At 48.6% G+C, this 14,454-nt stretch overlaps 1 protein-coding gene across 2 annotated transcripts in view; it reads right to left on the reverse strand.

Moving 5' to 3' along the window:
- The window catches only part of PGAP1 (post-GPI attachment to proteins inositol deacylase 1), a 707,270-nt gene that overhangs the window by 73,782 nt on the left and 619,034 nt on the right, over window positions 1-14,454 (reverse strand). For both annotated transcript variants that reach the window (XM_088456228.1, XM_088456226.1), the window contains one exon: window positions 9,226-9,276. In XM_088456228.1, the coding sequence (XP_088312354.1) occupies window positions 9,226-9,276 (51 nt within the window). The remainder of the gene's footprint in view (window positions 1-9,225; window positions 9,277-14,454) is intronic.

Below are 14,454 nucleotides of genomic sequence, written 5' to 3' on the forward strand. Positions count from 1 at the left end.
CAGCTTTCTGAATCTTCTCCTGGCAGGACCAGCATTCCCGGGAACCCTATGTGCATTGCACTAGCCTAACAGACACTAGAGGTCCAGTAGGACTTCTAGCATCTGTCTTCTCCTCGGCAGCGGCCATTTTTGGATAGCTGTTTTCAGCAGAGCCCATGCGAACGGAGCCGTCCGCATGGAATCTGCAGCCCCCAAGTCACCGTGCAGTGGCTGAGTAAACACTTTTTCACCCCCTGCATTCCGGCACCCGGTGCACTTCTAGCCCCCCCCTAGTTGCGGACCTGTAGGTGAGGAATTGATCTAGATTATGGGTAATATTAAAAATAATAGTTAAAGAGCTAATGCTTTATTAGGGTTAATGAAGATGAAGGTTTTTTGTTTTCGATATCCACTCATGAGGGATTTAATTAGGGGGTTTAATGTACTACTACATTACTGAAAGGCTGTCACTGATGCTCTCTGTATTATATGTAGTCACTAACGCTCTCTGATTTATACGGTGGTCACTATGATGCACTCTATATGATATGCTAGTCACTACAATGCTCTCTATATTATATGGTGGTCACTGATGCTTTATTATATGGCGGGTACTGATGATCTCTGCATTATAAGGTGGTCACTGATGCTCTCTGTATTATTTGGCAGTCAGAGATGCCCTCTGTATTATATGGCACTTAAAAATATTTTGTGATATGGCAGTCACTGCTGCTCTCTGTATTATATTGTGGTCACTGATGCTTTCTGTCTTATATGAGGAGAACTGCAATACTCTCTAGGTTTTATGGTGGTCACTGCAATGTTCTCTGTGGTGTAGTACAAGCAGTAATACTGTGAAGAATGCCAAAGCCTACTCCGTGTGAACTGCTAGAACCCAGTTGTCGAGATCTTCCGCCACTAACAACCTCCTGTTGTTCCCTTAGAACTAGACACGTTTACCGCTACTTAGGCGGCCGCCTGCTATTAATACTCAGGGTAGTAGCGGTTCACACGAAGGTACAATGGAATCCAGTGATGAGCGGGACAACAGGAACAGCAACAGTTAGAGGAATGGCTTGGGAGCCGATGGTATGACTAGTGAACCGATGGTGCGGCTAGATGCCGATGGTAGATAGCTGGTTAACAAGTGATGTGGCATTGAGAGCCGATGGTGAGGCTTGTGTGCCAATGGTGCGGCAAGAGCTGATGGTAGAAAGCTGGTTAACAAGCGATGCGGCTTTGAGAGCCGATGGTTGTGGACTGTGTGCCAATGGTGCAGCAAGAGCTGATGGTAGAAAGCTGGTAAACCAGTGATGCAGCTTTGAGAGCAGATGGTGCGGCTTGTGTGCCGGTGGTGCGGCAAGAGCCGACAGTAGAAAGCTGGTGAACCAGTGATGCAGCTTTGTGAGTCGATGATGTGGCTTGAGAGCCGGTACACAAGTTTGTGTACTAATTAGTGTACAGCTATTTTGAGATCCAGTACACAAGTTTGCGAACTAATTAGAGTACTGTGGCTTTGGAATCCAGTACACAAGTTTGCGTAATTGTTTGAGTACAGCGGCTTTGAGATCCAGTACACAAGTTTGTGTTCTAATTTGAGTACTGCAGCTTTGAAAGCCGATTGCAGTACGGAAGCTGTTGGTGCAGCTGGAGAGCTGTTGAAGAGCGCTATAGTCGGCGAGGCGGCAAAAGGCCAGTGTGTACAAATAAGAGGACAACCAAATCACACTGTGCTGTGGATAGCATGTGACCTCCTGAGGCATGACGATCGCCTAGCAACTGAGGGAACCGGAACAACAGCGTCATGCGAAGGTAAACTGCTAGAGGGAGTGACCGCGACTTGTAATAAATACTTGAGACAGTGGAGACTGCATACTCTATTTAAAAGTGAAAACACCCCAGAACCACAATATAAATGCAACAGGTGCTGGCACCTTAATGTAATCTGCATTCACCGTAGAAAGATTTCAGTCTTTACAATGTTAATGTTTGTATTCAAGCAAGCCAAAGGTGACTACCTTCTACATCAGGGGTCAGGGAACTTTTTTTACCTTTTACCCCAAAATATATTTAGGTACACCGACATTACCCCCTTGATTTGAAAGGTAGTGCCCCTGTAGTAGTGCCCACATAGTTATGCCCCTGTAGTGCCGTTTGTACAAAAAAACACTTACCATAATCCCTGCTCCTGCATCCGCCGCCGTCTTGTCCACCAGGCTGCTCCTTGGAACTATGGGAGAGACGTCATGATGTCTCTCCCATAGTGCTCATGGAGAGAGCCGGAACCTGGAGTTCAGAGGAGAGCTCCAGCCTCCGGCTAACGCGGCGCTGCAGGAAAGGAGACGGGCGCTTGCTTGTAATAACATCTCAGCGGGCGTCCGGCTTAGAGCCTCCCTGCGGCATAGCCCGGGCATGCATATGAATCATTCTATATTATAGAATGATTCATATGCATGCCCGGCTGTCCGTCCATTACCCCCAGGAATTAAATTTTTACCCCATGTGGGGTAATTTACCCCTGTTCCCTGACCACTGTTCTGTATCAAGACTGATCGGGCGAGCTAAGCGGGTCGATGTAGAGGCCGCACTGCACGTGCGCACACCGTTTTGTAGGCGGGGCGGCTTGCCAAACGGAGGCATTCCCGACAGAATGCATGCCGTTTGGGGGCGGCCCTACTGACATCACTCGTGATGTCAGTGGTGAGCTTTCGTCTCTAATTGAGCCAAAAGCTCACTGGGGCTTGCGGCAGACGAGACCCTACCACAAGCCCCGATGGTCGCGATGGTCTTGACCATCGCGACCATTAACCTGGCTGCTCGCTAAAGCTGTGGGTGGTCACCCACAGGTTAGCAAGCGGCCAGGAGGCCGGCTCAGAAAAAAGATGCGGCCGCCCTCATTCAGAGCAAGCGCTCGCATTTTGCGAGCGCCTCTGAATGAGGTCCTAAGTCTTTCCCTCGGGTGACAGGAAGCCTAGCTTTACCCCTGACCACTACTATATGATAACCACTTTAGTGTGTTCCTTGATTTTACGCCTTAAAGGAATTTCTGACCGAAATTCTATCTAAATTCCAGTTCTTTGGAGGACACATACTTCTAACGAGAGCATTCAAAATTTGCACCATATAGTTCTTATGTCTAAACAACATTGTAATAAATGCATGTTGCTCTTTATGCATAGATATAGTTTTCAAACTCACGGTCTGACTGGATGGATGGTGTCTCTGTGCTCAAAATCCTGCTCACTTGTTCAGCAGGCACTGTTGTGCCCAGTTCCCTGTAGTTATTGGCATTGCTGCTATTGTCCCTACACAGACCTTATATAAACTATAGCATTCATTAATATATTCTAATTTAGGAATATATTGACAATCAATTCAATTTACAAAAGTATTGTACACCACTCAATTAAAAGTCTCAGCTTTTATTTTTTCTTTCCTTATGTATCATATATGCTGCTTGGTATCCAGGGACATGCAGTAGTGGCTGGGTGGAAGCATAGGCACTAAATACTGTAAGGTCAAATGATTGCTCTGCTATATGTGCATACTGTATTGTTTGCTTTTTCTGTTTAAATTGTTTTTGTATATTTTGCTGTTTTTAATGAAATCTGAGATAACAGGACATATTTTTTTTTTCTTGATTGATAAAAAGTCAAAAGCTATGTTTTACAATAACCATACCCACATGAGCAGGGGCGGACTGGGATAGAAAACCAGCCCAGGAAGTTTATGGAAGCAGCCCTAATGGTGGCAGGGTCTGTTAAAGGGGGCAGGATCCCCCCTCATAGGGCCTGATTCTAAGTTGGACGCAGTTGCGGCCTTCCTTGCGCCTTTTGCTGCAGTTGCGTCTGCAAGTTTATGCTAATGCCGCTACAATAACCTTCCCTGTTGTATAGCAGTGCGTCCGAATATAAAGGACTGAGAGGCACACTTTCAGTTTCTACAGACGCTGCTTTGAGCATGTTTTAAATGCCACCATCGGTAGCACCATTGAAACTTTCCCAAACCCTATGCTAGGTGCAGATCATCCATGCCTCCAATGTGAGCAATTCAGCATCTCTGTACGCAACTACTTTCAGTAACACGCCCATGTCACTCCAATAACACTCCCATACTACGTTAGATCTGCGTCTGATTAGTCAACCTCCTGTAACTGCCTAGGAATGTCCAACACATTTCTAATACACTTCTTGGTGCATCCGTCTGAATTTGGGGTTGGGTATGAAATACCGGCAGTTGGGATGCCAGCTGTCAAGTCTAACCCTAAAACATCACACAAGATAAATTTAAAAACACATTGGTCCCTACAGGAAAAAACTCACGTTGATCCCCACAGGAAAAAAACCCAAACACATTGGCCTCTACAGAAAACAATAAAACATTAATATGTTGGAAGAGAAAGATAAACCTCCTCATTGCATGATGCACAGATTAAAGAGAGAGCTGGGAAAAGGGAAGGCCTTAGACATATAAAATTTTGACGTAGAGTTGGGACATCAGAAATAAGAAAAGAATGGGGACAGGTCAGGGGAGGAGAGGTATATTTGGGTGTCAGCTGCAGACTGGTGGTAGTGGAGGTCAGTAGTGTATAAATTCACCGAGATAGGAGGTATAGAGACATAAAAGCAGGGACAAGAACAGAGCTTTCAGAGACCATGATAGTAAGATGAAGAGGAGGGACACAAAGTCAGAAGTAGAGACACTGAAGGATCAATCATAGAAGAGGCAAACTAGGAGAGGACAGTGGCCCTGATTCAGAGCTGGACGCTCTGACAGAGCGCTTGCTCTGACTCAGGGCCGTCGCATAGCTGTGGGTGACCACCCACAGCTATAGCGAGCAGCCAAAATGATGGTCGCGATGGTCAAGACCATCGCGACCATCGGGCTTGCGACGAGACCCTTCTATCAGAGCCAAAAGCACTCCCACTGACATCACTAGTGATGTCAGTGGGGCTGGCTCCAGACGGTAGGTGTTCCCATGGGAACGCCTCCGTCTGGACAGCCACGCCCCCGGCACGCCCACCAAAGGGGGCGTGCTGTCAATCACCATCAACAGCACGCCCCCTTTGGTGCGAGACCCATAACGACGGCTTGGCTGTCGTTATTCGGGTCTCGCGCATGCGCACGACGGAGCCGCCTCCGTCGTGCACATGCGCACTTGGGCAACATCGACCCGCTCGCAAGCGCTCTGCGCTCGCGAGCGGGTCTGAATCAGGCCCAGTGTTGCAAAGGCCAAAGGGGCACAGTAGGGTGGGTTGAAAAGTGAGTCAAAAAGGAAATTTTTTCCACATCGATTGCGAGGGTTGAAAACAACTTGTCGGACCACACAAGTAGATGATTGCCATTTAGTTTTTCAAAATTGGATAATATCTTAGTCGGCCAACCGGCGCCTAAAGATTTCGTATTTACACCACCACAAAGCTCTCTGGCATCGCTTTTTTTCGTACTGTTTGTTGCTAAGTAGCAGACTACAAAAGTTTTGACTCGTAATACACACCCTGTTCAACATTTAGTGTCATATAGTAAGTGCGCTCAACACAGCTGCATAATCTAAAATGCAGTAGTAAGGTATTTGTTGCCCTCTGCCAGCAGCTCTCAGCTTGTTACAAACAAATACATGCAACAACCCAGGACTCACCACGTGGAGGTGGCTGCAGCTTGAGCCCTACCCGCCGCCCACCCTGTCACGTTATAACGTACTCAGCTGATCACTACTCACTGTTCTGGAAGCTTGTAATCTTTTTTTTTTTCCTCAAACTTTGGCATTACTGCACGTGACCGGAGAGTAGAGCTGGTTCACCTAAGTCTGATTCCGAATCAGAATATGTTACAACATCGACAGAGGACTTTTCAGACGAAAAAGTCAGCCCATCCTGACCCTTCCTCATCACCCGCAATTGCAGCTTACGGGTATAGGCCTTATTAATGCCACCATTCGCCATACGACGCTTCGATCTCTGGTCTTTTAGACACATACTTTCCTTGGGATCGACTTTCTTATCCTTCAGGCATTAAGGGGTACATTTACTAAAGTGAGAGTTTTCAGAAGTGGAGATGTTGCCCATAGCAACCAGATTCTACTAACATTTAACTAGCAGCTTCTAGAAGATAGTAAATTTACCCCTTACATGCTCCTTCACAAGGACAAGTGCAAACATCAAATAGTAACCATGCCTCAGTTTTCAACTTTTTAAGCCTACTATGGAAAGTAGGCCCGCTCTTATTTTTAGGAGTGTAGAGGAACACACAATATTTCTTGTAGTATGTCTGAAAGCTTTCGTTTGGAGGGTTAGTAGTAGGTTAGTCAGTTAGTTAGTAGGTTAATTATAGTTGTATGCGTTAGTCCATACAACTATAATTCTGTTATCAACAGCCCTAGCGACCTCTGCAGTTGACGGATTACAACGTGTATCTAACAGAATGTCATGTAAAATGACATGGAACTGAATTACTACTTTTTCGTAAGTCGGAAGAACAGTACCATCAAACTCCTGAGGGGATCCGAAAATAGGACAGTCAGGAGGTGGTCCAGGAGGGGGAGTTGTTTACTTTCTAGTGGAATCAGCCGAAGCCTTATCCGAATCCATCCTAATAATGGTGTTCTGATGATTGACACTTTCTTTAATTCAAGAAACAGAAAAGGGTATCCCCCAGCACTCTAAATGATATCAGCAATAAGATTTGAAAAACTACATTGTGGTAGATAATTCAGAGATCTCAGTTGCCTGTATTTGCAAAATATGGCTAAGCCTTCAGGCCACATCACAGCTTCTCTGATTACTGCAGGTCCCTAATACTTAGTCAAAGTCTGGGGCATGGAACCCCAAAAAGCTGATAAAGGCCAACCACCCCAGGGTAGCACACCTGTGAGAGGTTAAGGTGTTAAAGTGTTAATAATAATAAATGAAAGGCTATGCATTAAAAGGTGAGGTAGGGAGATCTCGGAAGAAGAAATCAAAATTTCGATTAAACAACAGAAGTCCGGCAAGTCCACTGGGACTGACTGCTTTACCGCCGCATATTATAAAAAAATTAATGGGACAGCTAGTGCAACACCTGCACTCCCTTTTTAAAGGTGTTCTAGGGGGGGCTCCTTCCCTACCAAAATGCTCGAGGCCAGCATCATCGTGATACCTAAGGAGGGTAAGGACCCGCACAATTGTGCTAGTTATAGGCCTATCTCCCTCCTCAACCTAGATGTTAAGATCTATGCCAAAATTTTGGCTAACAGGCTTAACCAGGTCCTTCCCTCCTTGGTCCACTATGATCAGGTTGGCTTTGTGAAGGTGTGTCCGGTACGGGATAATACCCATAGAACCATAGACCTAATTCATATCATGAACTCTAGGAGATACCCAGCTGTTATCCTTTCTCTCGATGCTGAAAAAGCATTTGATAGGAACTCCTGGAGAAAACTCTACTCGACTCCGATTAGCCTCGACTATTCTTAAAAAACCTATATCCAGGGAGGCAGAGGACTCCATCATTTTAAGCTTTACTACCTGGCCTCACACTTTTCCCAAATTATTTCCTCCTACTCCCCCCATGGAACGACATCCTGGCTTGATGTTGAATCCAACTATATCAACTGCCCAGACCTCTCTTCCCTGTGGGGCCTACAAAGGAACCACAGTCCTCCTCCCTCCAACTATTACATTCCTTTTATGTATATGGACTCTATACTCATTTAAATTTGCTATTACCTCCCCTATATTTCCTCTTACTCCCATATGGCATAATCCCAATTTCCCCCCAGGTTTGCATACGACCCGCATGAAGTCGTGGATAACAGTGTCCCTTAAATTTCCTGCTGATTTTAGCTCCCTGGGGTTCTGACTTTCTCTCTCAGACCTACAATTGCAGTCTCCAACCAAACCCCTAAATCCCTTTGAATACTTCCAAATACGGCACTGTTTAGGCTCCTTACCACAGCCCCACTTTTCTGCGACCTCACTCCCTTTGAAAGACTCTGTAAATATTGCCCCATGTCTAAAGGGATGATCTCTCAAATCTCATCGATGCTGCTCTCCCTAATAATAATCCCCATGAATTGTCCTTGGAGATAGACCTCGGCCCCCCATCTGACGAGGCGGCTTGGGACAACATGAGGCTGGCAATTGCTAAAACTTCTATATCTACTCGCCTTAAAGAAACTTCTTACAAATGATACTACCGCTGGTACTATACCCCAGTATGGCTCCTCCAATATGTTCCCCTCTGCTTCACCCCTCTGTTGGAGAAACTGTGGCCTTTGGGGTACCCTAGCTCCTATCTGGTGGGCTTGCCCGATACTCAAACCTTATTGGACCTTGGTTCATACTTTTCAAAATAATATATTTGGAGGCCCTGATTGCGAAGGACCCATGGACCTTACTTTTAAGTTATCCCCCTCCTGATCTTAGTAAGCACTCTGTTAAATTGTTATCCCATATCTTAGTCGCTGCTAGAAGTTTGATTGCTCGCAACTGGAAAGCTCTCTCCCACCATCCCTCCCTGCCTTAAAGTCACAAATACGGCGTATAGTGGAGATGGAAAATATCACCTACTATCTTCACGATACAGGCCATATGTATATTCAGGTCTGGGCTCCGTGGCTTTCGTACGATGGCACTTCGCCATCTGTGATCCCCACACTTACTGCTCATGTTTGACTCATGCGCGGTGGATGGGCCTCCTCCCTTTGCTTTGACTCTTCCTTGACAAACCTTCCTAACTAGATACTTTTTTTAGTTGTTCTACAAGTGGCCCTTTTTTCTTTTTCCTCTTTCCAATGCATCCTGCCCTGCATCTGGAATTCTTTATGATACCTTACTTAACTTGGTAGTCCTGTTCTACCCCCCTCCCTACACCTTCACCCCACCCTCCTCTACCAACCCTTTTTTCTCTGTTAAACGTCTATGTTTTGGTTTATTGTCAACTATTCTATTCACAAAAAAGTTAGTTGCCAGAAGGCTTTAGGGAAAATGGAGTGTAGGAGTAGAGAGGTTCAAGGGGGCAAATTGAGTAGTGTGAGAGGATCTTTGTCTCAGTAATGGGAGGGAAGGAACTGAAAATATCATAGTGAGTCTGATCAGAGGAAATTTCGTGGTGGATGTTGTCTATATTGCCTTTAATGTAAGTGACAGCCATTTACATTAAAATGTACTTGTAGATTATCTAATATTGCATTATTATGGAAATGTAGTTTCTGAGCAGGCAAAAGTTAATGCTACAATTGCAGCAGTAATATATAATTAATATACTTACTCCATTTTCTGATGTTGTGTATTTCTGCAGGTCAGTCTGCAACTTCACAACCTGTAAATGTAAATAGCATTAATTGAAAATAAATGAATTTCTCAAACCAAATACTTATACACTCTTTACAGTGAATGACGAGGTTTCATGCAAAAATATGAGATATGGTAAGAACTTACCTTTGTTATCTCGATTTCTACGAAGTCCATAGGGTTCCACAGGATACCTTGGGGTATAGGTGTGACGTCAGTCATCGGGCACCATAGAGTTAAGCTTTCAGCCTCCCAGGATGCACTAGGGTCCCCCTCCTATACCCCGCCCCCGAGCCAAGGCATCTCAGATTTCTACCAAGCCATAGGCTGGAGGAGGAGAAGGAAGAGAGAGAAAAAAAGATCTGGATACACTCAAGAATCACATTCTCACCAGAGGGAGACGGAAAAACCGGTGACCAGAGCAAAGCCCATCTGCAGCACAGGTGTGACAGGGCGGGAGTCCTGTGGAACCCTATGGACTTCGTAGAAATAGAGATAACAAAGGTAAGTTCTTACCATATCTCATATTTTCTACTTCAGTGTCCATAGGGTATCCACAGGATACCTTGGGGATGTCCCAAAGCAGTATCCTTTAAGGGTGGGGACGCTCCTGTGCTGAAAGGAGAATCTGCCGCCCGAAGGAAGCATCCTGTAATACCTCACGAAGGTATGGACAGAGGACCACGTAGCAGCCTTGCAGATCTGGACTGCAGAGGCACCAGGTCGAGCTGCCCACGAAGGACCCACAGACCTAGTGGAATGAGCCTTCACAGAAGGAGGAACCGGCAGGCCTTCATGAAGATAAGCTTCAGAAATAGCCATACGGATCCAGGCTGCCAAAGTTTGCTTTGAAGCAGGCCAACCCTTTTTACGGAAGCCATAGAGGACAAACAAGGCGTCCGACTTCCTAAACGAAGAAGTGCGGTCAACATAAGTCCTCAAGGCCCGCACAACATCCAAAGTGACCTCACCCACTGAAAGGCCAGGTGAGTTAAAAGCCGGAACAACTATTTCCTCGTTCACATGAAACTGGGAAACAACTTTGGGAAGAAATTCAGGTCGAGTGCGTAACACTGCCCTGTTCCCATTAAACAAAGGGGGTCTACAAGAAAGAGCCCCTAACTCAGAAACATGTCTGGCCGAAGCTATGGCCAGAAGGAAAACAGTCTTAGCTGTTAGCCATTTAAGATCCACTGAGCCCAGTGGTTCAAACGGCGGTCCTTGGAGAGCCCTCAGGACCACAGTCAAGTCCCAAGGCGCTACAGGTGGAACAAAAGGCGGCTGAATTCGCAGAACGCCCTGCATAAAGGTGCGCACATCAGGGATTGTAGCAATCCTACAGTGAAACCAGAGAGACAGGGCCGAAACCTGTACCTTCAAAGAAGCAAGGCGAAGCCCATGGTCTAGTCCCGCTTGTAGGAAGGCGAGTATGTGAGACAGACGAAACTCCCGCGGTGCATAACCTCTCGGTCGACACCACTGGATGAACGTATGCCACACGCGATGGTATATCCTCGCGGAAGACTGTTTCCGAGCTCTTAACATGGTACACACTACAGAGCTGGAAAACCCCCTGGACCTCAACATGGCTGTCTCAACAGCCACGCCGTCAAAGACAGCCGAGTCAGGTCCGGGTGAAGACAAGGACCCTGCGACAGAAGGTCCTGTCGTAGCGGCAACCGCAGAGGACTGTCCACGGACAGACCCTGAAGGTCTGAGAACCAGTGCCGTCTAGGCCACGCGGGAGCTATCAACAGGAGCGTCCCTCCTTCCTGTTTGAATTTCCTGATTACCCGTGGAAGAAGGGAAACCGGAGGAAACAGGTAAGCGAACCGGAGCATCCACCAGAGACGCCTTTTCGTCTCTTATGTGAGACCCGTACACCGGCAACTTGTTGTTGTGCCGGGATGCCATGAGGTCGATCTCTGGAAGACCCCACTTGTCCACCAGCAGTTGAAAAACGTCCGGGTGCAAGGACCATTCTCCCGGATGAACGTCCTGGTGACTGAGAAAGTCTGCCTCCCAATTTAGCACTCCCGGGATGAAGACAGCTGATATAGCCGGAAGATTGCGCTTCGCCCATACCAGGATCCGAGACACCTCTACGAGAGCCGCCCGACTTCGGGTTCCTCCTTGCCGGTTTATGTAGGCCACGGTGGTAGCGTTGTCCGACTGGACCTGCACTGGGCGACCCTGGAGAACCCGATGTGCCTGCTGGAGAGCATTGAAAACCGCTCGGAGTTCCAAGATGCTTATTGGAAGCTCTGCTTCTGTCGGAGTCCACCTGCCCTGGAACAAGTGTGGACCCGAAACTGCTCCCCAGCCCCGAAGACTGGCGTCCGTTGTCAACAGGACCCAATTTGGTACCCAGAACGGACGTCCCTTGTTGAGATGGGTCGTCTGCAACCACCAGGCAAGGGACAGGCGAACCTCCGGGGTGAGCACTATCGTCTGGGATTTTAGAGACTGAGGCAGTCCGTTCCATTTGGACAGGATCAGGTGCTGCAGAGGTCTGGAGTGAAACTGGGCATATTCCACCACGTCGAACACCGACACCATGGAGCCCAGTAACCTCATTGCCGAGTGTAGAGACACCCGGCGGCTGTGCAGACAACTGCGCACCCTCGACTGTAAGGCAGAGATCTTTTCCCCCGTCACAAAGATCCTTTGCTGTCCCGAGTCCAATAAGGCTCCGAGGTGCAGAATCCGCTGAGACGGGATTAGAGTGGACTTCTGCCAGTTTATCAACCAGCCGTGCCGGTGCAGTAGGGCAATGGTCAGGTCCAGGTGACGCAGAAGGAGCTCCGGCGATACTGCCACTAAGAGAAGGTCGTCCAAGTACGGCAACATGCGGACTCCCTGCAGCCGCAGAGAAGCCGCCATGACCTCCATCACCTTGGTGAACACACGCGGTGCTGTCGCCAGGCGAAAAGGTAACGCCCGAAACTGAAAGTGGTCGCTGGGGATTTCAAACCTGAGGAACTGTTGATGGCGCAAAAGAATAGGGACATGCAGGTAAGCGTCCTGTATGTCCAATGACACCATGTAGTCCCCAGGTCCCAGCGCCAGAATGATGGACCGTAGGGTCTCCATCCGAAACTTCGGCACCCGCAAAGACTTGTTGAGAGCCTTGAGGTTGAGAATCGGATGATACGACCCATTGGGTTTCTGCACCAAAAAGAGATTGGAATAGAGACCCTGGCCCCTCTGGGAGAATGGAACAGGCACTATAACTCCAGCCTGGAGCATAGTGTGCAAGACCTTCCGCAGCTCCGTGGCCTTGTTCCGGTCTGATGGTAGACCCATGATGAAAAATCGAGCCGGGGGTCTGTGCCGGAAGGAGAGGGCATACCCGTGGGAGACCACCTCGAGAACCCAAGTGTATGTCGTGGTGACCGACCAACACCGGGCAAACTGCAGCAGGCGGCCTCCCACTTTGGGATCCCCCAAAGGGAGGCCCGGACTGTCAGGCCGCAGGCTTGTCATCTGGCTTAGGGGCCGGACGTCTGGTACTCCAGGCCTGCTTCCGGGGCTTGGCCGATTTCTTGGGGCCAGTCTGTCGGGGAAAAGACTGTGGTTTGGGCCTGCCCTGGGCCCTAGAAGACCGAAAGGACGATGGGCCTGAACCAGAAGGGACAGCGGGCGACGGGAGACATGCCGATTTAGCTGCCGCCAGTGTGGCTACAATCTTGTCCAGATCTGGACCGAAGAGAACTTCTCCATTAAAGGGCAACGCCTCCAAACGCCTTCCAGGATCGCAACCACAAGGTGCGACGAGCAGCCACCGCTGCCGAAGAAATTCGAGACGCCAGGGTACTAATGTCTAAGGCCACCTCGTTGATATAAGTGGCCTAATCACGGAGATTACCAATCAACTCCGCCTGCTCAGCCGGACAGTCGGAACGAAGGACGCCTCCAACGTATCCGCCCAGCGCTCCATAGCTCTGGCAACCCAGCAAATGGCCATAGCCGGCCGCGCTGCCCCACCCCCGCAAGTGAATAAGCGGACTTCAGGCAGATCTCCACCTTGTGGTCCGTAGCATCCTTAAGGGAGGACATGGATGGCATTGGTAATGTGGCACTACAGACAAGACGGATCACGTGAGAATCCACCTGTGGAGGGGATTCCCACTTAGCAAAATAATTATCCGCGAACGGATAAGCCACCGCCAGACGCCTCTGCGGCTGGTATCGCTTGCCAGGCTGTTTCCACGCCTCCTCTAAATGGTCCACCAACTGACCCGAAAGAGGAAAGACTGTGGCGTCACCCTTCACATCCTTAAAAAAGGCATATTTGGATTTAGCCGCTGGGGGAACTTCGTCCTCAATCACCAAGGCTGTGCGGACTGCCCGAATAAGTCCAGGAATATACACCTTGGACCTAGCATCCGCTTCCTTAGTACGGAGAGGTTCCTGATCGGAAAGATCCAGAATCTCCCCGTCATCAGACGTCCCTTCGTCATCCTCATAAGGAGCCGACAGAGACGCCACTGGCCGTTTATGTGGCCGCATCACAGACTCCCCTTGCAACACATCCGACAAGTGCTGTACAGAACTCGTCAGGGAGTTAACCCACGCCGGCTCCTGAGAAACCGGGAGAAGGGAAATAGGGAGACTGCGTGGTACCACCAATTGTCTTGGGAAACCCTGCATGGGTGACGACACCACTGATTGCTGGGACAAACCCATCTGCGTAAACGCGGGCTGCGGAGCTAACTGGCCCACTAAGGTTGTAAGCGCCTGAGCGAAAAAAGCCCAGGGCGGCTCCTGTACCTGTGCTGTAACCGTAGTAGGCCGCGCCAACAACAAACACTGCCGGCATAGGCCCTCCGCGCTACCCTCCCCCTCCGCTAAAGGTAATTTACACGTAGTACACTGCAGCCGGAGAGGAAAGTCACTTTCAGACATGATGGTAGAAAGTATGTGACCCCTCTCACCAATTTTTAGAAAGGCGAGAGACCACCCTGCAGCACCACACCGCAAGGGCTTAGCAGAAAGAACAGGGACAGTAATAAGGCTGACAGTCAGAAAGGAAAGTACAGGCAGCAGCGCTAGCACAGTCACATACAATGCAAAGAAACTCAATTCCTGCACTAACAGCGCTGATAAATCAACTACACAGACACAGAGTCTGGTAGGACACAGCGCTGCATACACAGACTTGACCACAGCGGAGGAGAGGTATGCGGGGGGACCCAGACCACGA

This window comes from Taudactylus pleione, unplaced genomic scaffold (genome assembly GCF_031769625.1).
Source record: "Taudactylus pleione unplaced genomic scaffold, aTauple2 ptg000690l, whole genome shotgun sequence".
Taxonomy (NCBI): domain Eukaryota; kingdom Metazoa; phylum Chordata; class Amphibia; order Anura; family Myobatrachidae; genus Taudactylus; species Taudactylus pleione.